The 23,888-nt window shown below is 41.4% G+C and overlaps 2 protein-coding genes across 3 annotated transcripts in view; one reads left to right on the forward strand and one right to left on the reverse strand.

Moving 5' to 3' along the window:
- Nucleotides 1-23,888, forward strand: part of LOC140453247 (BTB/POZ domain-containing protein KCTD19-like) — a 136,229-nt gene that overhangs the window by 109,426 nt on the left and 2,915 nt on the right. The window contains exons 13-16 of the mRNA XM_072547820.1: nt 4,261-4,422; nt 12,516-12,560; nt 15,461-15,615; nt 20,814-20,915. Coding sequence (XP_072403921.1) covers nt 4,261-4,422; nt 12,516-12,560; nt 15,461-15,615; nt 20,814-20,915 — 464 coding nt within the window. The remainder of the gene's footprint in view (nt 1-4,260; nt 4,423-12,515; nt 12,561-15,460; nt 15,616-20,813; nt 20,916-23,888) is intronic.
- Nucleotides 1,850-23,888, reverse strand: part of plekhg4 (pleckstrin homology domain containing, family G (with RhoGef domain) member 4) — a 242,182-nt gene continuing 220,143 nt past the window's right edge. For both annotated transcript variants that reach the window (XM_072547479.1, XM_072547481.1), the window contains exon 24: nt 1,850-2,193. The gene's annotated coding sequence lies outside the window, so the exon portion shown is untranslated. The remainder of the gene's footprint in view (nt 2,194-23,888) is intronic.

Below are 23,888 nucleotides of genomic sequence, written 5' to 3' on the forward strand. Positions count from 1 at the left end.
TTCACCAGCAATTTCTGTTCTTGTTTCCCCTGAAACTATTATCTACTGTTATACAAAAACATCTGGTTTACTAGTGCTGTTTAGTAAAGGAAATCTGCCATCCTTGCTGATCTATACCAAAAACAATATGGTTGTCCCTTTAACTGCTCTCTGAAATGATCGAGCAAACCACTCAGTTCAAGGGCAATTAGGGATGGACAGCAAATGCTGGCCTCGCTAGCACCACCTAAATCCCATGAAAGAATAAAACAAAGATTAAAAAGAGTTTCTGTGCCATTATTTACATTTCAAATTGAAAATTTAGATTGTGTTATGATCCCAGTTGACAGTGGTACTGGACAAGCCTGGTTCCAAAGCATAACCAGTTTTAATGCACTATGAGCTGAATCTTAGAAATTGGCTGTCGTTTTTGTTGAAGGAAGATTGTTCTCATGAAGCCTGGTGTGTTTTCTTAAGCTGTTGTGTCAGCTTGTCTCATTAACTCAATAGCACGCCCCGATTGCACCCTGCTTGTCAAATACTAGTTCAATTCTCCCAACTGCCGTAAGTGAAAGTTCACTGCTCGGACATCCCAGGATCCCTGGTGCCAGCACGATTTTTGAAAAACTATTGTGCACAGGGTAAAGTGCTGGTAGGCTTGAGCTACTTTGCCCTGTTTGAGAAATTTACTGCAGGCAATGCAGACAGGGGAGATTGTCACCTACCTGTGTCTAGCAGTGGAGACCACAAAACAGACACTGCCAGCCTGGTCTGAAGTTGCCAGCTGGATCAGGGCAGTCTCAATGGTCCAGGAAAACATGCAGTCATGAGGAGAATAATGTGATCTTGGATATACAGACCTCTTTTTCATTTTCTGCACTCCTTGGAAACATGGGACATCCTCAAATTAAGGATATTCCGCCCCAGCAATTGCTGGAGAAGGACTTACTCTGAGAAGGACTAGGTGCCTGTCAAGATTATCTCTGTCAGGCCTGGAAGAGGCAGAGCTTTGTGCAGCTATTCATGGCAGATCACTGTGCTATTAGGGGGATGGGATGTGAACTATCCATTGAACATCTCCAAATTTTGAATGACAGTGCTCTGCCTTGATAGCCAATACAGAAAATTACCTTTTTCCCCCCCTGAGATGTGTAAGATCATCTGTTCTACTAAGTATGGAAAGTGCATACAAACCAGGCCCTAATGCAGTCCCTGCACAATATGTTTTAATGTCAGTGATATCATTGTTAAAGTCTAGCACCTTGGTTGTAAGTTATATAGTAGTATAGTGGGTGGCACGGTGGTTAGCATTGTTGCCTCACAGCGCCTGAGACCTGGGTTCAATTCCCGCCTCAGGTGACTGTGTGGAGTTTGCACATTCTCCCCGTGTCTGCGTGGGTTTCCTCCCACAGTCCAAAGGTGTGCAGATCAAGGTGAATTGGCCATGCTAAATTGCCCGTAGTGTTCGGTAAGGGGTATGGGTGGGTTGCGCTTCAGCGGGTCGGTGTGGACTTGTTGGGCCGAAGGGCCTGTTTCCACACTGTAATGTAATCTAATCTAATCTTATTGATGACACAGTTCAAGGATCTGTGATTCTGGTTCTGTCTGCAGTTAAGTTCTATGCTTTGGCTGTATGAGCAACATCATGGTGAGAAGCTCCTGTCATCTGATACTATCTGCAGTCATGGAGTTGATTGCTTGTCAAAAATGAGCTATGCCTGACCATTACAATGTCTTTTACTTTTGGGATAAGGAGATAGTTTATCCATCTCATGAATACAGCTTAACCAGTCCAACAGTGACAAAGAGACCACCACAGTTGTTTTAACAATAAATTGCATATATATTTACAAAAGTGCAAGAATTTTCATAATTTTTTGTCACCTGTGCCGTCCATGTACTCATTTGTTTTCCCACCCAGTAAATGCACTTCTGATATCCACAGCTGGGTGGAGGGAGCCTGCTCTCTAGTTGGCTTGGAAGATTTGGATGGCCATCACTGGCAAATGTTTGCACTTATAGGTCCCAGTCTCCTGGAAGAATTCTTCTCCGATGCAGGCTCACCTGCCTCTGCTGGGACCTCTGCACGCTTTGGCATTGCCGATAAGAGTTGAGGTGGAGGGGGGATGCATCTCTGGAATGTCCTATGAAAAAACTTATGGAGATCCCGTGAGTGACTTCTCCCATTGGGTTCCTGCTGGTACCACCCTATTCCTGTAATGAGATAAAGGAAGGAATTGAGAATGATGGAAGTGGACAGGAGAGCTATTAGTGGTGAATCAGGAGCAAGAAAGATGGTGAGGCATGCCCAGTGAGTGAATGGGAAGAGCAAAGAGGATTGAGAAGCTGGGACGATGAGATGGGTGAAAGCAATTGAGTGGACACAGTGCATGCAATAGTGAGAGTTGTATTTAACAAGCTTTGGTGAGAGGTATGTGCAGTGGCAGAGTTAATGGAGGCCCTGTGATTGTGAGGTAATAGTGAAAAGATAGCTGTATTTAACCTTGCAGTGTAGCTACACAATTGATGAGGTGAAAATGAAAGATTGTATGATTAGGTTGCTGTGAGCCATGGAAGGACTGACCCCTATCTTGCTGGGAAAAAAACACTTTGACTGAAAATGGGGATATTCAGCTTCCAGTCTCTTTGTTCTCAAAGACCTGCTTCAACGTCAGAAAGGGAACCAAACAGAGAATGTTTCCATTCAGAGAAAACATTGCTTGTTTCCCCTTTAACTGAATTTTTGCTGTGTTCTGAATTACCAATCAAGAAACACAGGTTGACCCAATCCCACTGAAAATAATTTCCTAGTTATGCTTTGCCTCTTAACTTGTGGGTATTTCTTGGAAACTGGTAGTGACATAGGAAACCCTCTGGATTTCCCATAGGAAATCCTTTGGTCAGACTCAAACCAAGAGCTTCTGGCTAAGAATTGGAGGTGCTATCTACTGAGCCACAAAACTGTCAATCCAATGCAAAAGTTTCATTTAATATTTATGACATGCCCCAGAAAGACCTTCACGATCTGTAAGCATTCTTCAATGGAACAAGTTTTTTGCAGTTTCCTGCAAATAATCTAACCTTCTTTAGTATCTGCATTTGTCAACAATTTCCATTTAAACTAACCTTTTAGCATCTTCAATACAAGCCTATATTTTCTGTGGAAATACATAAAGAATGGCTGTAATAGCGCCTAGTAGAAAAAGTAATAGAAAAACTAGTATTTCAAAACAGTAAATTTAATTGCAGGCTTGAAATTCATCTGCATACTTTATAACTTATATCTACAGAAGAAAGACCTCAAGATAAATAAAGACTCTGCTATGGTGAACTACTTAGGATTAAAAATAATTCATTGGGAAAATTATGATTTCTTAAAGTTCATTTCCATTCAGAAGATTAAATGAGTGGCATGCATAAAAATCATAAAATTCACAAACTATAAATGTACAATCGGCTAAGGCCATTCATTTTTGTATTGAAAATACTCCCTTTTGGTGTACAGAATTTATTGTTCTATGTGATTTATATTTATATTTTATATAAACAAAGTACAGTTCTAATGATATTAAAGGTAGTGTTATGATAGTATAGAAATTGTATACATTTAGTAACAAAATATTGTTTAAGTTAGTATTTGCATGCCCAAAGCAATTTTGACTGTCATATTTGCACCATTTTTGTGTTTTTTTATTGTTCCCGTGATGGGTCCCCATATACAGGTGTTTTGGAACTCCTCTTCTTGATCCTAATTTTTCACATTCACACTGACCCCAGACCATTTCTTCCCTTCTGTGGGCATTCCAACTTGCTGTGGCAATCTTAGTTAACTGTATGCATCTGTTCTGCCATCCTATCTCGAAGCAAGTGCTTTAAAATGATATGGGACATCCCAGATCCACCTAACTTTGGAAAGTGTACAGCAGCATGAACTCAGTCTTTCAGTCCAAAACATTAACTCATTAAAGGTACTGAAGTTTTCTTTGCAACCAATGTCATGGGTCTTTGGAATGGTTCTGTCAAGGAAAACATAATATTACTTTCTATATATTTTAAAAAAACTAGAACATAATTCTACGTTTTGCTGTGAGGATTTTCCTCTGCTGCCTTTGTATGTTGAAATCATGCCAACATTGAATAGCTGTACACTCAATTATCAGTAATTTCCTGATATTCACAGTGTGACAATTGACATAGCAGATGTTGAAATAGCAATTTATAATAGTAAATGTGTTGTTTTCTATGCATGATTTATAACATATGGATTTTTTTTGATTGTAGGAAAACAATTCAGTAAGACAATGGATCATAATGATTTTGATTGTTGGCCACGGGACTCCGGATTTATCATAAAAGTTCACCATCCTCTCCTCCTGGGAAACGATGGATACTCTATGTTTTACACAGATAGTGTGCTATACATGAAGCATTCTACTGACATAGGTACTTTATGACTCTCTCATTCTGAACAGAAAATTAACAGTTTTGATTTAGAACGTAGAAAAGTATAGCACAGAACAGGCCCTCGGCCCACAATGTTTTGCCAAGGATTAATCCTAATCTAAAGTTAAGTAACCTAACCTTATGCACCCCTCAATTCACTGCTGTCCATGTGCATGTCCAGCAGTTGCTTAAATGTCCCCAATGTCTCTGCTTCTATCACGACCGCTGGCAACACATTCCATGTATTTACAACTCTGCGTAAGTAACCTACCTCTGACGTCTTCTCTATACCTTCCTCCTAACGCCATAAAACTATGACCCTTCATGGCAGTCAATCCTACCCTGGTGAAAAGTCTCTGGATATTGACTCTATCCATGCCTCTCACTACTTTGTACATCTTTATCAAGTCACCTCTCTTCCTCCTTTTCTCCAGAGAGAAAAGTCCGAGCTTAGTCAACCTCTCTTCATAAGACAAGCCCTCCAGTCCAGGCTGCAACCCGGTAAACCTTCTTTGCACCCTCTCCAAAGCCGTTGCATCTTCCTATAATAGGGCGACCAGAACTGGACACAATATTCCAACTGTGGTCTCACCAGTGTTTTGTAGAGCTGCAGCAAAACCTTGCAGCTCTTAAACTCAATCCATCTGTTAATGAAAGCCAAAACAGCTTATGCTTTCTTAACAACCCTATCCACTTTTAGGGTGGCAACCTTGAGGGATCTATGCACTTGAACACCAAGATCCCGCTGTTCCACCACACTGCCAAGAATCCTGTCTTTAATCTTATATTCAGCATTCAAGTTTGACCTTCCAAAATGCATCACTTGGTGTTTATCCAGGTTGAAGTCCATCCATCATTTTTCAGCCTAGCTCTACAGCCTGTCAATGTTGCACTGCAGCCTACAACAGCCCTCGATACTATCAATGGTACCTCCAACCTTTGTGTCATCGGCAAATGTACTAACCCTCAATCTCCTCATCCAAGTAATTTATAAAAATTTCAAAGAGCAGAGACCCAAGAACAGAGCCCTGTGGGACACCATTCGCCACTGACCTCCAGGCAGCACACTTTCCATCTACAAACACTCTCTGCCTTCTCTCAGGAGAAGAAAGTGAGGACTGCAGATGCTGGAGCTCAGAGTCGGGAGTGTAGTGCTTTTCCAGCACTACACTCTCAACTCTGCCTTCTGTCAGCCAACCAATTCTGAATCCAGAGAGCCAAATCTCCCTTTATCCCATACCCCCTGACTTTATGAATGAGCCTACCATGTTGAACCTTATCAAATGCCTTGCTGAAGTCCACATACACCACATCCACTGCCCGTCCTTCGTCAACCTATCTCAAAGAACTCAATAGGATTTGTGAGGCATGACCTGCCCCTCACAAAGCCATGCTGACTGCTTTTAACCACGCTATGCTGTTCCAAATAGTCATAAATCCTATCCGTTAGAATTATTTCCAAACCTTGCAGACCACAGACGTAGCACTGATTGGTTTGTAATTCCTAGGGATTTTCCTATTACCCATCTTGAAAAGTGAAACAACATTCACCTTCCTCCAATCCTCCGATACGACTCCCGTGGAGATTGAGGAAGCAAAGATCTTCACCAGCGGCTTAGCAACCTCCTTTCTCACCTCTGAGAGCAACCTAGGATAAATCTGGTCTGGCCCTGGAGACTTATCAATTTTAATGTTTGCCAAAGTTTCCAACTTCCTTGATCTGTTCAAGCCTGTTTCCCGGCTCCTCAAAGTTCTCATTCACAACAAGGTCCCTTTCCTTAGTGAAAACCGAATCAAAAAACTCATTTAGGGCTTCCCCTATCTGCTCAGACTCCATGCACAAGTTCCCTATGCTATCCCTGACTGGCCCTACCTTCTCCCTGATCATTCTCTTATTCCTCACATATGTGTAAAATGCCTTTGGGTTCTCTGTAATCCTTCATGCCAAGCCTTTTTCATGCACCCTCCTGGCTCTCCTCAAGTCCATTTTTGAGCTCCTTTCTAGTAGCCTATAATCCTCTAAAGCTGTGCTAGATCCTTGCTTCCTCCACCTTCCTTAAGCTGCCTTCTTCTTTTTGACGAGAAGCTCCTTCGTTCTCGTCATCCAAGGCTCCTTAATCTTACCTCTTCTTGTCTGTCTCAGAGGAACAAATTTATGCATCACACATACAAGAACTGCTCCTTAAACAGTGAAGAAGGCTTTTGGCACACTGGCCTTCATCAGTCAGGGCACTGAGTAGAATTATGTTGCAGTTGTACAGGACATTGGTGAGGTTGCACTTGGAGTATGGTGTTCAGATTTGGTCACCATGTTATAGGTAAAAACAATGACTGCAGATGCTGGAAACCAGAGTCTAGATTAGAGTGGTCACCTTGTTATAGGAAGAAAGTTATTAAATGGAAAGAGTGCAGAAGAAATTTACAAGGATGTTGCCAGGACTCAGTGATCTGAGTTATAGTGAGAGGTTGAACAAGCTAGGACTGTTTTCTTTACAGCATAGGAGACTGAGGGGAGTTCTTATAGAAATGTATAAGATCATGAGATCCATGGACAGGGTGAATGCATTCTGTCTTTTTCCCCTGAGTTGAGGAATTGAGGACTAGAAGGCATCAGTTTAAGGTTAGAGGGGAAAGAATAAAAGGGAACCTGGCAGGCAAAGTTTTTACACAGAGGGTGGTTTGCATATGGAATGAGCTGCCACCAGAAGTGGTTGAAGCAGGTACATTAACAACATTTAAAAGGCATTTTGACAAATACATGGATAGGAAAGGTTGAGAAGGATATGGGCCAAGTGCAGGGAAATGGGGATAGCATGGATGGACATTTTGATTGGAATGGACCAGTTTGGGCTGAAGGGCCTGTCTCCGTGCTGTAGGACTCTCTGGTTCTGTGACAGGTTAGGCCACATTTGGAACATCGCACTGTGTTCAATTCTGGTCTCCTTGCTACGAGAAAAATGTAAAACTTGAAAGGGCTCTGAAAAGATTTTGCCAGGGTTGGAGGGTTTGAGGGATACAAAGAAGCTGAATAGGCTGGAGTTACTTTCCCTGCAGCGTCGGAGACCGACAGGGTGACCTCATAGAGTTTATAAAATCAAGAGGGGCATGGATAGAGTAAATAGTCAAGGTCTTTTCCCCTGGTTAGGGAGACCAAAACTATGCAGCATAGGTTTAAGATGAGAGAAGAAAGATTTAAAATGGACCGAAAGGACAACATTTTTACGCAGAGGGTGGTGTATGTATAGAATGAACTTCCAGAGAAAGTGAAAGAGTGTTGTACAATTATAACATTTAAAAGGCATTTGGATGGGTATAGGAGTAGGAAGGATTTTAAGAGAAATAGGCCAAATGCTGACAAATGGGATTAGATTAATTTAGGATGGCACAGACAAGTTCGACGGAAGGGTCTGTTTCTGTAATGTATATCTCTATTACTGTATGATTCAAATAGCATGTAAGTAATTCAAGAGATAAAGCTTATAGGATTTCATCAAGCAATCCTCTAACTTGTTACAGACAAGGGCTATCAAGACTACGATTAAACAGTGTTCTCATTATAAAACAGTGTATCTTCTAACCTAGAATGAATATAGACATGAAAGATCTGATGGTGAAAATAAAATAAAACAGAATGGTAACTAGTCACATTGCCACGATTACACAAAGTCAGCTATAATATTTGTCGACTTTTTTTTGAATGGCTCTGAAAATGTTACTTAAAAAAAAACTTTTGCTTTTGAGGAAAAAAAACTAAACAATGGGATTGTCTTAATTATCTTTCCTTTTTTCTTTTTTAAAAGACTAGCAAGATAGATAAATGCTTACATTTATAAGTATTGAACAGAAGGTGAAGAGATTTAATGGAATGCGATAACACTGCTCCTTGAACAAGGTTATGTTATCCTTCGTTTTTTTCAAAAAGGGTTGTAAAAGGCAGAGGTTTCGATCTGTCTGGGTTAGGCCACTTTGATTATGGCTAACAGATACTGCCTAAGGCAACAATCAGGGAAAAGGGCTTCTGGTTTTTAAAATAAAACACTTGTACAATGAAAGGGGAATGGCCAGTTCTCCCAGTTCAGGTTTTTTATCCTGGTTTGGTTTGGTTTTAGCAAGCAGTCTGTTCAAAGCTGCTGGTCAAAGAAAGCTACAGTAAAAAGAGGTTCCATGCTTCAACAGAGGTCTTGCCTGAACTTTCTCTCTGAATCCTCTCCTACCTGTGTTTGAATTTACCTTTTGCTGAGGGGTGTGTTTATGGGATGTTGTAGGGATTGGAACAGCTTTGTTAAGTTACGATATTGTATTGGTTGGGTTTTCAAATAAGTTATTCTAAATTCTGTTTTCTTTTGTTTATGTATCATTCAGTGGTGTGTAAATAAATTCTATTTTACTTGTAGCCAAGTGGTTTGACCAGCTGCATCACTCCTGGAATATCCACCTTACATCTGCTTAAAATGACTAAAACAGTTAGGGTCTGGGCTACCTTCTTAAAATGTTTTGAGGGGATCTGGCCTGGTCCATAACAAGAATCATAGAATCTCTACAGTGTGGCATCAGGCCATTTGGCCCTTCGAGTCTGCACCGACTCTCCAAGGAGCATACCACCCAGACCCACCTCCATTACCTTATGCCTTTAATCCTGCATTTCTCATGGCTAATCCACCTAGGCTCTATGGGCAATTTAGCATGGCTAATCCACCTAACCTGCACATCTTTTGATTTTGGGAGGAAACCCACGCAGATATGGGGAGAATATGCAAACTCCATATAGACAGTTGCCTGAGGGTGGAATCAAACCTGAGTCCCTGGCGCTGTGAGGTGGCAGTGCTAACCAATGACCCACTGTACTGCCCAGTATTAATTATAGAGGTGTTTAAAATCATAAAGGGTTTTGATCAGAGCAAATAAAGAAAAGCAGTTTCCAGTAGCAGAAAGGTCAGTAACAAGAATACAATTTTAAGATACTTGGCAAGACTAAGGTGAGACAAAGAGATTAATTATACAGAGTGAATTGTGATTATGTTTTCTGCTGTTTAAAAGCTGTGAGTAGATTTGACAAGAACTTTCAAAAGATAGTTGGATAAATAGCTGAAAGGGAAAAACCTTCAGTGCCACAGGAAAGCCCACAGTTGCCATTCTAAAAGAGCTGAGATAGTCAGTCTCCTTTTGTGCTGCTGTGTAGGCAGAGGAACAAAAAAAATTTTGATAAAGGGATTTTAAGTTGATCAGATCTATGAACAAAAGTTTATTAATATGTTAATATGGTTCAAAGCAATAGAGTCATAGAGCTATACAACATGGAAACAGACCCTTTGCTCTAACTTGTCCATGCTGACCAGATATCCTACAACAATCCATTTCCAATCATCAGCATTTGGCCTGTATCCCTCTTAAACTCTTCATATTCATGTACTCAATCTGATGTCTTTTAAATGTTGTATTTGTACCAGCCTCCACCACTTCCTCTGGTTGCTCATTCCATACATGCCCCACCCTCCGCACAAAAATGTTGCTCCTCAGGTCCCTTTTAAACCTTTCTCCCTTCACCCTAAACCTATGCTCTCTAGTTCTGGACTGTCCAACCCAGGGAAAAGACCTTGGCTATTAACCCCCTTGTGATTTTATAAACCTCTGGAAGGTCACCCCTCAGCTTCTGATGCTCCAGGGAAAGTAGCCCCAGCCTATTCAGCCTCTCCCTATGGCTAAAACCCTCCAACTCCTGCAATGTCTTTATAAATCTTATAATCAGTTTCACAACATCTTTCCAGGGAGACCAGAACTGAACGCAAAATTTCAAAAGTGGCCTAACCAATGTCCTGCAACATGACCTCCTAACTCCTATACTCACTGACCAATAAAGGAAAGCATACCAAGCACCACCTTCACTATCCTGTCTACCTGTGGCTCCATTTATGAACCTGTACTCCAAGGTGTCTCTGTTCAGCAACACTCCCTAGGACCTAACCATTAAGTGTATGTCCTGCCCTGATTTGCCTTTCCATAACACAGAATTTCACATTTATCTAATTTAAATTCCATCTGCCACTCCTCAGCTCATTGGCCCATTTGATCAAGGTCCCATTGTACTCTGAGTTGACCTTCTTCACTGTCCACTACACCACCAATTTTGGTGTCATTTGCAAACTTACTAACCATAACTCCTATGTTCACTTCCAAATCATTCCTATAAATGACCACACCGATCCTTCTGGCACTCCACTAGTCGCAGGCCTCCTGTCTGAAAAGCAACTCTCTACCACCACCTTTTGTCTCCTGCCTTCGAGCCAGTTCTGTATCCAAATGACTAGTTCACACGGAATTCCACGTAATCTAACCTGCTAACCAGTCTACCATGTGGAATCTTATTAAATGCCTTATTGAAGTCCATATAGTTAATGTCCACTGCTCTGCCTTCAAATGTTCAATAAACTTAGTGAAACACAATTTTCCATGCACAAAGCCATTTGACTATCCCTAGTCACTCCTGTCTTTCCAGTGTAAATCCTGTCCCTTCAACAACTTGCCCACCACTGATATCAGGTTCCCCAGTCTATAGCTCCTGTCTTTTCCTTACCACATTTCTTAAACAGTGGCACCATGTTAGCCAACCTCCAGTCTTCTGGCCTCACCTGTGGCTACTGATGACACAAATATCTCAGCAAGAGGCCCAGCAATCAGTTCCCTAGCTTCCCACAGAGTTCTAGGGTATACCTGATCAGGTCCCAGGGATTTATCCAACTTTATGCATTTTAAGACATTCAGCAACTCCTCCTCTGTAAGTTGGACATTTTTCAAAAGGTTGTTATTTATTTCCTCAAGTTCTCCAGGTTCCATATCCTCCTTCACCAGAAACACTGAGGCAAAATACTCATTTAGTATCTTTCTCATCTCCTGCGATTCCACACATAGGTGGCCTTGCTGAGCTTTAAGGGGCCCTACTCCTTCTTTTATCTTTAACCCTGTTTGCCAAAGCTATTTCATGTCCCTTTTTTGCCCTCCTGATTTCCCTTTTAAGTATACTTCTGCTGCCTTTATAACCTTCTAGGGATTCCCTCAATTTTTGCTGTTTATACCTGACATATGCTTCCTTCCTTGTGACCAAAACCTCTCTATAGTCATCCAGCATTTCCTACAACTATCAGCCTTGCCCTTTACCCTAACAGGAAAATACCGTCTCTGGACTCTCATTATCTCATTTTTGAAGGCTTCCCATTTTTCAGCCATTCCTTTACTTGAAGATACCTGTCCCCTATCAATTTTGAAAGTTGTTGCCAAATATATCAAAATTGACTTCCCTCCAATTTAGAAATTTAACTTTCAGATCTGGTCTATTCTTTTCCATCATTATATTAAAACTAACAGAATTATGATTACTTGCCCAAAGTGCTCCCCCACTGGCATCTCAGTTATTTGTCCTGCCATATTTCCTGAGAGTAGGTCAGGTTTTGCTCCTTCTTTAGTAGGTACATTCATATACTGAACCTGAAAATGTTCTTGTACACACTTAACAAATTCCTCTCCATCTAAACCCTTAACACTATGGCAGTCCCAGTCCACGTAAAATCCCCTACCATCACCATTCACTATTATTCTTACAGATAACTGAGATCTCCTTAAAAATTTGCTTCACAATTTCCCTCTGACTTTTGGGGGGCCTATAATACAATCCTAATAGGGTGATCATCCCTTTCTTATTTCTCCGTTCTACCCAAATAACTTCCCTGGATGTATTTCCGGGAATATCCTCCCTCAGTACAGCTGTAATGCTATCCCTTATCAAAAACGCCACTCCCCTTCCTCTCTTTCCTCCCTTCCTATTCTTCCTCCAGCATTTGTATCCTGGAACATTAAGCTGCCTGTCCTGCCCATCCCTGAGCCACGTCTCTGTAATTGCTGTGATATCCCAGTCTCATGTTCCCAACCATGTCCTGAATAGTTAGAATCATTGAGCATTTCACATATGAATGGCTGTGGAGCATGCCTTACGTTGTTACCACAATGTTCTTTTAACCACAATCTTGTAAAATAAATCATACGCTACACTAATTTGAAATACTTATTTGCAAATTATTACCTATTTCCATATTTTCCAACAGTTGATGCCGCACAATTTGGTTACTCAGATAACAGTCATGTCGCAGGTATTTATTATTTATTCCAAAGGAAAATATTTATTTGTTTTGCAAAAAGTGATTTTTTTGTTCTTTGTTTAAAGTACTGTATTTGCTTATCTTTATTTTCCAAAAAACAAAATTTTCTCCTCAACCCCTGATTTATCAAAGCCATATAAAGACTGTAGTTGAGAGGCAATATCTGAATCCTTCTGAAAGACCTATGTCAATGTTGTTTTGGGCTGGGAATTATAGTTAACCTGAGAGTGACTTTCTTTCCAAGTTGCCATTCCCTCAGGTGGAGGGCATACTGTCTCTCCTCAGACCAGACAAGACTGCAGATGGGGCCGGGAACGTAATGGAGCAAATTACAATTTGAAGTTGCATTGGTGTGATGTCAAAGTTATTTATAAGTAGCACCAACATGCTATATAAAATAAAAGATGTTTGATGTGGAAGACATGAGTAATATCCTGACAATTAAGGAGAGTCAAGGGGCAGAGTTGAGTATAGTGGCCATTACAAAGGAGAAAGTACTTGATAAGCTAAAAGGTCTAAATATTGATAACTTTCCTGGCACTGTTGGGCTACATCCTAGAGTTTTGAGGGTGGTGGCTGAAGAAATAGCGGAGGCATTGGCTGTAATCTTTCAAAAATCACTGGAGTCAGGGAAAGTCCCAGATGATTGGAAAATCACTGTTGCAACCCCCTTGTTCAAGAAAGGATCAAGAGAAAAGATGGAAAATTATAGGCCAGTTAGCCTAACCTCAGTTGGAGGTAAAATTCTAGAATCCATCGTTAAGGATGAGATTTCTAAATTCTTGGAAGTGCAGTGTTGAATTAGAACAAGTCAGCATGGATTTTGTAAGGGGAGGTTGTGTCTGACAAACCTGTTAGAATTCTTTGAAGAGGTAACAAGTAGGTTAGACCAGGGAAGCCCAGTGGATGTTATCTACCTAGACTTCCAAAAAGCCTTTGATAAGAGTCGTAGAGATGTACAGCATGGAAACAGACCCTTTGGTCCAACCTGTCCATGCCGACCAGACATCCCAACCCAATCTAGTCCCACCTGCCAGCACCCGGCCTATATCCCTCCAAACCATTCCTATGCATATGCTCATCCAAATGCCTCTTAAATGTTGCAATTGTACCAGCCTCCACCACTTCCTCTGGCAGCTCATTCCATACACGTACCACCCCCTGTGTGAAAAGGTTGCCCTGTAGGTCTCTTTTATATCTTCCCCATCTCACCCTAAATCTATGCCCTCTAGTTCTGGACTCCCTGACCCCAGGGAAAAGACTTTGCCTATTTACCCTATCCATGCCCCTCATAATTTTGTAAACCTCTATAAGGTCACCCCTTAGCCTCCGACGCTCCAAGGAAAACAGCCTCAGCCTGTTCAGCCTCTCCCTACAGCTCAAATCCTCCAACCCTGGCAACATCCTTGTAAATCTTTCCTGAACCCTTTCAAGTTTCACAACATCTTTCCGATAGGAAGGAGACTAGAATTGCACACAATATTCCAACAGTGGCCTAAGCAATGTCCTGTATGGCCGCAACATGACCTTCTAACTCCTGTACTCAATACTCTGCTCAATAAACACCACCTTAACTATCCAACTACCTGCGACTCCACTTTCAAGGAGCTATGAACCTGCACTCCAAGGTCTCTTTGTTCAGCAACACTTCCTAGGACCTTACCATTACCTCTCAGGAGGCTGCTGAGTAAGGTGAGGGCTCATGGTGTTTGAGGTGAGCTACTGGCATGGATTGAGGATTGGCTGTCTTGACAGAAGGCAGAGAGTTGGGGTAAAAGGTTCTTTTTCAGAATGACAGATGGTGACAAGTGGTGTCCGCAGGGTTCAGTGTTAGGGCTGCAGCTGTTCACTTTATATATAAATGATCTGGGTGAAGACACTGGGAGCATTCTGGTGAAGTTTGCCGATGATATGAAGTTAGGTGGACTGGCAGGTGGTTCTGAGGAGGTGGGGAGGCTGCAGAAAGATGTAGACAGTTTAGGAGAATAGTCCAGGAAATGGCTGATGAAATTCAATGTGAGCAAATGTGAGGCCTTGCACTTAGGAAAAAAGAATACAGGCATGGACTTATAAATGGTGAGAAAATTCATAAAGCCAAAGTACAAAGGGATCTGGGTAGGTGCTAGTACAGGATTCTCTAAAGGTTGACTTGCAGGTTGAGTCTATGGTTAAGAAAGCAAATATAATGTTGTCATTTATCTCAAGAGGATTGGAATATAAAAGCAGTTATGTGCTACTCAGACTTTATAAAGGTCTGGTTAGGCTCCATTTTAAATACTGTGTCCAGTTTTGGGTCCCACACCTCAGGAGGGACATATTGGCACTGGAGAGTGTCCAATGGCAATTCACATGGATGATCCCTGGAATGGTAGGCCTAACATATGATGAACAGCTGAGGATTCTGGGATGGTATTCATTAGAGTTCAGAAAGTTGAGGGGAGATCTAATAGAAACTTACAAGATAATGCATGACTTAGAAATGGTGGACGCTGGGAAATTGTTTGGACTCGTGGGCACAGTCTTAGAATTAGAGGGGGTCAATTTAGAATAGAAATAAGGAGACATTTCTTCAGCCAGAGAGTGGTGGGCCTGTGGAATTCATTGCCATGGAGCACAGTGGACACTGGGACGTTAAATGTCTTCAAGGCAGAGATTGATAAATTCTTAATCTTACAAGGAATTAAGGAATACGGGGAGAGTGCGGGTAAGTGGCACTGAAATGCCCATCAGCCATGATTGAATGATGGAGTGGACTTGATGAGCCGAATGGCCTTACTTCCACTCCTATTTCTTATGGTCTTGTGGTCTTATGATATTAGATCATTCTAACCAGGTAACTAATTTCAGTAACTGAATTTAGACTTTTTTTTTATTTGTTCAAAACTTTATAGGTTTAGCATCTCTCACTTTTAACTTATCACATGAAGAAATATTTTATGCCAGGGAATGTAATCATTTTTTGACTGGAATCATCCTGGACTCATATACTTTGAAGGATCCTCAACAAATAACATGGGAAATACTGCAGCTTGTAAACATTCTTTGGGTATGATGTATTAGTATTATTTTATCACTTGTCATTCTTATGTTTATGCTTTATTAATAAAATTAAAATTTATCACTCAAGAATTGAAGATAATGCAGTGTGGCAGGATATTATGCGTGTGCCGTCTAAGTTTTGAAATTAATAGCGTACAAGTCCCTGCTGGGCTCTACTTTCTCACCGGTTATTTCTCTCATCCCTAATATACTAGGAAAACATCTTTGGATCTTTCTTACTGATACTGCCAAGTATCTTACTCTATCTCCTCTTCACTTTCTTAATTTCTTTTTGAAGCAATCCCCTGCCCTTTCCAAACTCCTTAGGTACATCTGCTGCTTTGAGCCTATGGCATGTTCCATGTGTTTCCTGTGTTTAATATTTTTTTTAACTTTCCCAATAGTATGGAGACAGGCCCTTCAGCCCACCCAGACCCATTTTCTTCTGACTATTGTACCTAACACTATTGACAATTTAGAATGGCTAATTCACCTGACCTACGCATCTTTGGACTGTGGGAGGAAACCGGAGCACCCGGAGGAAACCCACACAGACACAGGGAGAATGTGCAAACTCCACACAGACAGTCGCCCAAGGCAGGAATTGAACCCATGTCCCAGGTGCTGTGAAGCAACAGTGCTAAACACTGAGCCACCATGCTGCCTCCATGTAATTCTTTACATCTCTTGAGAACCAGGGCTCTCTGGACCTGTTGTTCACACCCTTGACCTTTACTGAAACACACTGGCCTTGCTGTCTCTCCCTTTTAAATGTCTTCTTTTGCTTTGGTATGGATTTTCCTGCAAATAATTGCTTCCAGTCCACTTTGACTCTATCCTGCCTTATGACTTTACTATAGCCCCAGAAAGGTGACTGCCTTCTTTTTGTTTTAAGTTTTACCTACATGGTCTCATTTCAGGAACCTTCTAAGGTATCATCCCTTCTTAGCACAGTAATTGACTCCTTGATAAATAGTGTGACATCCCCTCCCAAAGCAGTCTTGCCTAAAGATCCTATAGCCAAGAAATTGAACTGCCAGTCGTGTCTCTCCCTCAACGTTGTCCCCATGCATTAATCAACACCCTCATCAGTTGCCATTCAGGTCCTTTTAAATCTTTCCCCGCCCTCCCCCACCCCCCCCAATCTTAAACCTATGCCCTCTAGTTTTGGACTCCCCTACCCTAGGGGAAAAAAACCTTGACTATTCAACTTATCTATGCATCTCATGATTTTATAAACCTCTATAGGGTCACCTCTCTCTGCAAGGATGTTGCCATTTTCTGGTTCAGGTGTAATTAGTTGCACTTCTACAAGTCCCACTGGCCCTAAGACAAACCCAATGATCCAGGAATCTGAAGCCCTCCCTCTTACTCCAACTCCTCCAGTATGCATTCATCTGTTATATCCACCTATTTCTATACCCACTACTACATGGCATTGGGAGTGATCCAGAGATTACAATCTTTGAGATGCTGCTTTTTAATCTGCTACCTAGTTGTTCTTGTTGAAAGGTTTCATCCCTCTTTCTAGTCATTGATCCCAATGTGAACCACAATCTGACTGTTTTCCTTCTACCTTCAGAATAGCCTGCAGCTGCTCAGTGACATCCTGGCCCAGGGAGTCAATATACTATCCTGGAGTCTCATCTGGGATTGTAGAAATACATGTTCTTACTCTCACCATTGAATCTCCTAGCACAATTGTTTTCTCTCTCTTTCTGCTCCTCCTGTTCAGCTGGGCTCTGGCTACATTCCCTAGAGGAATTGACACTTTCAACATTCCGAACACCAAAAATGTGTTCTTGAGTGAGAGGCACTCTGGGGCTTTTACTACCTGCCTGCCTATCCATTCCTTCTCTGACTGCACTTCCTTGAGCTATTGTGTGACCATGTCTGAAAAGGTGATATCCATGTAACTCTCAACCTCACTGATGCACTGTAGTGCCTCCAGCTAATGCTCAAGCTCTCAAACCTGGCACCCAAGACCATTAAAACAGTGGCAGTTCTGCAGATGTGGTTATCCAGACCACCATATGCATTTAAGATTTCTCTCATACTGAAGTTAATGCAATACTTGGAATGACCTGCCCACCATATCTTGTATTAATCTTAAGCTTACTTGCTTTAAATTAACTTTACTCTCCTTCCTTCCTTTAGTTTAGCTCACTTGTATTACATTTCTTGTTGGTCCTAACTTAAGCTTATCTTTGGTGCTTAAGAATACATTTTCCTAATGTATTGCAATTTACAGATATCCCAACAGCAGTTTACCAACCAATTGACTTATAGGTTTTCTATGATGTCAGTGGTTTTCACCAAGAACCGACTGCAGGATATTCTTCCCAGACTTGTTCCATAATAGTCTCATCAATGCATATTTAAGTACTTTTGAATGTAATTAGGATTTCTGCTTCTGCTACTCTTTTAGTCAATGACATTCAGAATGCCACCATGATCCCCTGAAATTCCATCTAAACCTCCCATCTCTTATCCTTAAACTATATCTTGTAGTTATAGACCTCTCCACCAAGAGGAACAAGGTCTGGTTTTATTCTCGACCACTCAATTTTATACACCTTGCTTATGGTTCTCCTTAGCTTCCTCTGTTCTGAAGGAAATAATTTTAGCCTATTCAATTCTATTATTAAAATTCAATTAAGGCAACATTCTCATAAATCTGCTCTGTACCTGATCTAATGTAATGGCACCTTTCATCTAGTGCAGTAAAGAAAACTGCACTCAGTACTTGCAAATTATAGAGATCAAATTTAATGTTCCAGCTCATGTTCTATGTCTCAGTCAATAAAGATCTTAACTTATACATTTTCTCAACCTCCTCATCTACCTGTTAAGCCATCTTCAGGGATGTATGGACATATGCTGCTAGGTTCCTGTTCCTGTACAGTTCTCAGTATTCATCATTTATCACATGCTCCCTTCCTTTTTAACCTCCTCCAAATGTACTATTGCATACTTCTCTGGACAGAACAGGGGGTGAGGATTCAGTTATTGGGGAAATTAGAAAACCCAAATTAAAGGAGGAGGTAAGAGTGCAGAATTTAGGAGAGGTTATTTAAATCTTCAGCACAGACACAAATAGGACAGAGTGTATGGAAAGGGTTAGCAATCAAACTTTAGGCAGACTGGACAAACAAATGACAATGAGAAGAGAGACGGTTAATACAGGACTGAAGGTGTTATATCTGAATAAGGAATAAGGTAATTGAGCTTGTGGTGCAGATCAAAATTGACGTGCATATTCAAGGATATACATCTTATCGAAAAGATAGGCAGGTGGGCAGAGGAGGTGGGGTTGCCTTGTTAGTAAGAAACAAAGTAGGGTCAGATGGTGTAGAATCTGTTTGGTTAGAATTGAGGAAATGCAAAGGTTAAAAAACCATAGTTGGAGTTATGTACAGGCCTCCAAGCAGTAGTCAGGAGCTGGATGCAAGATACACCAGGAGATAGAAAAGATGTGTAGGAAAGGCAAAGTGATCTTGTGGGATTTCAATATGCAGATGGAGAGCAAAAATCAGGTTGGTAGTGGATTGCATGAAAAGGGATTTGTGGAACATCTACGAGAGAGCTTTTTGGAGCAGCTTGTGGAGTCCACGGGGGAACAGAAAATATTGGATTTAGTGTTGTGCAATGAGACAGACATGATAAGGGAGTGTAACATGAAGGAACCCTTAGGAGGCAGTGATCATAATATGATTGAATTTACTCTGCAATTTGAGAGGGAGAAGATAAGATCAGAGGTCGTGATATTACAGCTGAATAAAGGCAACTACAGAGGCATGAGGGAGGAGCTGGGTAGAATTGAATGGGAGAGGTGCTGAGCAGGAAAGAAAGTGGAACAGCAATGGCTGGAGTTTCTGGGAGTAATTCAGGAGACACAGCAGAGATTCATCTCGAGGAAAACAAAAGCATAGCACAGGGAGGATGAGGCAACCATGGTTGATTAGGGATGTCCGGGATAGCAAAAGAAAAAAACATATAATGTGGCAAAGAGCAGAGGGAGACCAGAGGTTTGGGAAGCTTACAACGACCAACAAAAAAAGAAATAAGGAGGGAGAAGATTAAATATGAGGGTAAGCTAGCCAGTCGAGAGTGTAGTAGGGAACAAGGAAATGGCTGAGGAACTTAATAATTAGTTCTTGTAGCTCTTCACGATGGAAGACGTGAGCAATATCCCAACAATTCAAGAGAGTGAGGGGGCAGAGCTGATTGGTGTCCATCATCAAGGAGAAGGTGCAAGAAGAAAAAACTCAAGGTGTTATTGATCTATTCGATCCACTGAGATTTCCTGCTTCTACTCAAGAATCTCCACTCTATTTGGCCTCTGTTCTTTTTCATGGCAATATTGCAGACCAGGAGATAATGTAAAGTAGCACCTTAGCTGGATCAGGTATCCTGTCTCCTTGATACATTCAGAAACTGGCAAAAATCGCCCCCAAACCTACAACTTTGAGAATGTTGCTTCAGTTTCAATGCTTTCCCTGAAGCTTCTTACTTGTTCCCCTCAGAATGAACAGTGAAGAGGCTATTTGCAAATGTGTGAAAAAAATCTGGAACACTGATGCCATATGAAATGTGTGACATCAGAACATATTGATTCAGGGCCTTCTGGAATATAACAGGAATGTAGTTATAAGCTTTGCTCTTCCAGTAAGGCCATACAGACCACACAGAAAGTGACCAGCTCTATTTCATGTCCATGGGAAGACAATTTCCCTGCTTTCCAAACAATTTTCTAGCTTATCATCAAAAGTCATGAGTTCTAGTGAATGTTTGTATAACACTATAAAAATGGAACATAGAACTTAATACAAAACTAAGAACAATTTATTTTCCTACCAAAACCTGGTATTCAACTTGACATGAAAGGGAGTACATTTTAAGTTACATAGTGGTCAGAACTTAAGGTGTTATTATTCAATTTGGCATCACTTCAATAGCTACTTAATATACATAGTTGAATTTTATAAAAAAGTACACAATGCATTTTTATTATAAAGTACTCATGCTCATAGAACATTTCTGAAAACTTTAATGGCGTAACTTCCAGAAAAATTCATCAAAGGGAATTTGCAGATTGATGGGCATTTTGCTGTACCTTGCTTGATTATACGGAACATTGTAACAGAATAATTACTATTTGGAATGCAACTTGTAAAATACCTTTTTTTTAAAAAAAAATTTTAGACAGAAGAAATAACACCAGAAACATTTGTGTCTAAGCTGCTAAATCTAAAGGTTTTCAAGAACCAAAAACAGTCACATGAAAAGCTGGTTAAATGGTTAACGGTAAGTGATGAACATTCAATTGGGTTGCGAATTCTTATGAATCTTTACATCAACTGTTTATCATTTGTGAAGAAACTACTGTCTACATCTGTTATAACTAATTTTAGGTTAGATTACTTTTTTAGATTAGATTACTTACAGTGTGGAAACAGGCCCTTCGGCCCAACAAGTCCACACCGCCCCGCCGAAGCGCAACCCACACCATACCCCTACATTTACCCCTTACCTAACACTACGGGCAATTTAGCATGGCCAATTCACCTGACCTGCACATCTTTGTGACTGTGGGAGGAAACCGGAGCACCCGGAGGAAACCCACGCAGACACAGGGAGAACGTGCAAACTCCACACAGTCAGTCACCGGAGGTGGGAATTGAACCCGGGTCTCTGGCGCTGTGAGGCAGCAGTGCTAACCACTGTGCCACCGTGCCGCCCTTTAAGCATAGTAAAAAAGAACATCAACAATAGTTTCTTATTTTGTTCAAAACCTTTGAGGATCAAATTTGGAATGAAGCTCAAAATACTAGTAAAAATGCTTTAAACAATCTAGCCTTACTGTTTGGGATATTACAGTATAATAGAACTGGGGTAGGTTAGTTCAGGTGGTGAACGGTTGGTTTGCAATGCAGAGTGACACCAGTAGCGTGGATTCAATTTCCACACTGACTGAGGTTACCATGAAGTACTCTTCTTTTCAACCTCTCTCCCACCTAAGGCATGATGACCCTCAGGTTAAATCATCATCAGTCATCTCAGCCACATGGTCTTGTAAGGTGATGGCAACGTTACTTTTACCTATGATAGTGCTGGAGAGGGATTAAAGGTACATGGAAAATTACATCTATGATTTAGTGTGTATTCTTATTGTGGTTAATTCAGCGATATTGACAAGTTGACCAAGATGTTCCAGTTTGAAGTTAAAGTGTGGCGTTGGGTGTCTTAGAGAGTGTCACTTCTGTCATGGCCTTTTCAGCTCATTTTGCAAACACCCAAATTACAGCATGAGTTAAATGGCAGGTAATCCAGAGGTTCTCAACCCACCAGGGTCTTTCAGGATTGAAAATGTGTGTGTTATATTTATGAAGTTTACTTGCACATACTTCACTCAGTGCTAGCCAGAGGCCTCATAGGAATCTGCGTTGGTTGTTTCCAACCCTCTGAAGACTTCACAGACCAGAAAAAAGTTGGCTAAAATGTTTTCCGAATCCCACCAGGGACACCAATAGTATGGATTCAATTCCTGCACTGGCTGAGGGACATGCGGCTGCAGGCCATTCAGGTTCAAAGGATTGTGCTCTTTGTACTGAAAGCTGCAAGAAGCAATCCTACTAGACTCGAGTGGCTGGACCAAGGATGCTACACAGGAAAGTGCCAATGGGATTTAATGAAATAGCCTAGAAGCTGTCCAGGAAAAGGATGAACAATCCCTGTTCACCATCTTGCCCCTGTAAATTCAGACTCAGAGGGCCATCACTCAGTGTAACTCTGTCACTGTACAGCTGTCACAAAGAGTTGTTAACCTCTGAAACAAATGTACGATGTGCATTGCATTTTCTACTCACTTAATCTGGATAGGTTCACCAAAATATGTGGTTATGTGTGCTCAAAGTATTCATGCACCCATTAACAATAGACTTAATCCTTGCTCTCCTTATTGGATAAGCTGGTGCACAACAAAAAGGAGATGGCCATGAGTCAAGGAAGTATGCCAAATCTCTGAATTATGACCCCTTGCGCGAAGCAGGCAGTGGAGCTGGCAGGTTACACGAGAAAACCAGAGAAGAAACATTGCCTGCACATCTGACAGGAGCAGTCCGCAATCTCCTGCATTCGTTCAGACGAGGCTTTGTGGATCTTCAACTAAATATTTCTCGTCTTCCACAAGTACAAATGGTCAATAGACATTCAATTGGAAAAGGCAACAGCCTGTACACAGCATGACCATCGCCTCTGATGATGATGGCTATGAAACCTCAGAAAAAGCACCAGTACAGTGTTCGTCTAACTTTCAACAGCCCAAAGATTGTCATCTTGATGTGCATTTTAGCTGGAACAGATTCTGGGGTTAAAAATCTGACCAAACTTCCCTGTGTGCTCAGTAAGAGGAGAAAGAAACTCTCAAAGTTTCTAAAACTCAGAGGACTGACAGAGTACAGCCACCTGCTAAGCTACTTGCCTCTGTACTTGTCATAAGTACCTGCAGAGAGAGACAGGGAAATTTTAGATAGTGATGTTGAAGACTCACCATACTGGTAGAGTCTATCTAACTTTTACTGTGGCTTTGGCATGTTATCAACATTTCTGTGAAGCAGTCAAGTGCTAACTGCTTTAGGGACCCAGATTCAGCAGAATGCTCAGTGGCTGCCAGATATTTGCTATGACCTGCACTCTTTTTGTCCTAGTCATGGGTGCTCAGCAACAATGTCATTGTGAGAGCAGAACAAGGCTTCCCCCTTCCTCTCAGGTGGAGCCACCAGGCATCCAAAGGGAAGAGGAATGACACCCAAGGACCCTGAAGACTTCATCTTGGAAAATTCCAAAGATGCCCTGACCTACCCTTGACTCCTTTCTGCCAGTGACCATTTCCTGGAGCAGCTGAAGCTGGGTAGGGTGCACCTGCAACTATGCTAGAGACTCTAGTCCCCAGAGTTGCCAAAGTCAGGTTGTAGGTTTGCTCGCTGAGCTGGTGGGTTTGTTTTCAGATGTTTTGTCACCATGCTAGGTAACGTATCACAGTGTTGGTGTTCTGTCCTGCTTGCTATTTGTGTGTCTTGGTCTGTTGTGGTGGGTGATATCATTTCTGGTTAAGTTTCTGAAAGGTTGGTAAATGGAGTCCAAATCAATATGTTTGATAATGGAGTCCTGGTTTGAATGCCAGGCCTCTAGGAATTCCTGCAAGTGTCTTGGTTAGCCTGTCCCAGTCGAACTGGTGTCCCTCTTCATCTGTGTGTATGGACAACCAACTAGCCACCT

Source organism: Chiloscyllium punctatum, chromosome 26 (assembly GCF_047496795.1).
Source record: "Chiloscyllium punctatum isolate Juve2018m chromosome 26, sChiPun1.3, whole genome shotgun sequence".
Taxonomy (NCBI): domain Eukaryota; kingdom Metazoa; phylum Chordata; class Chondrichthyes; order Orectolobiformes; family Hemiscylliidae; genus Chiloscyllium; species Chiloscyllium punctatum.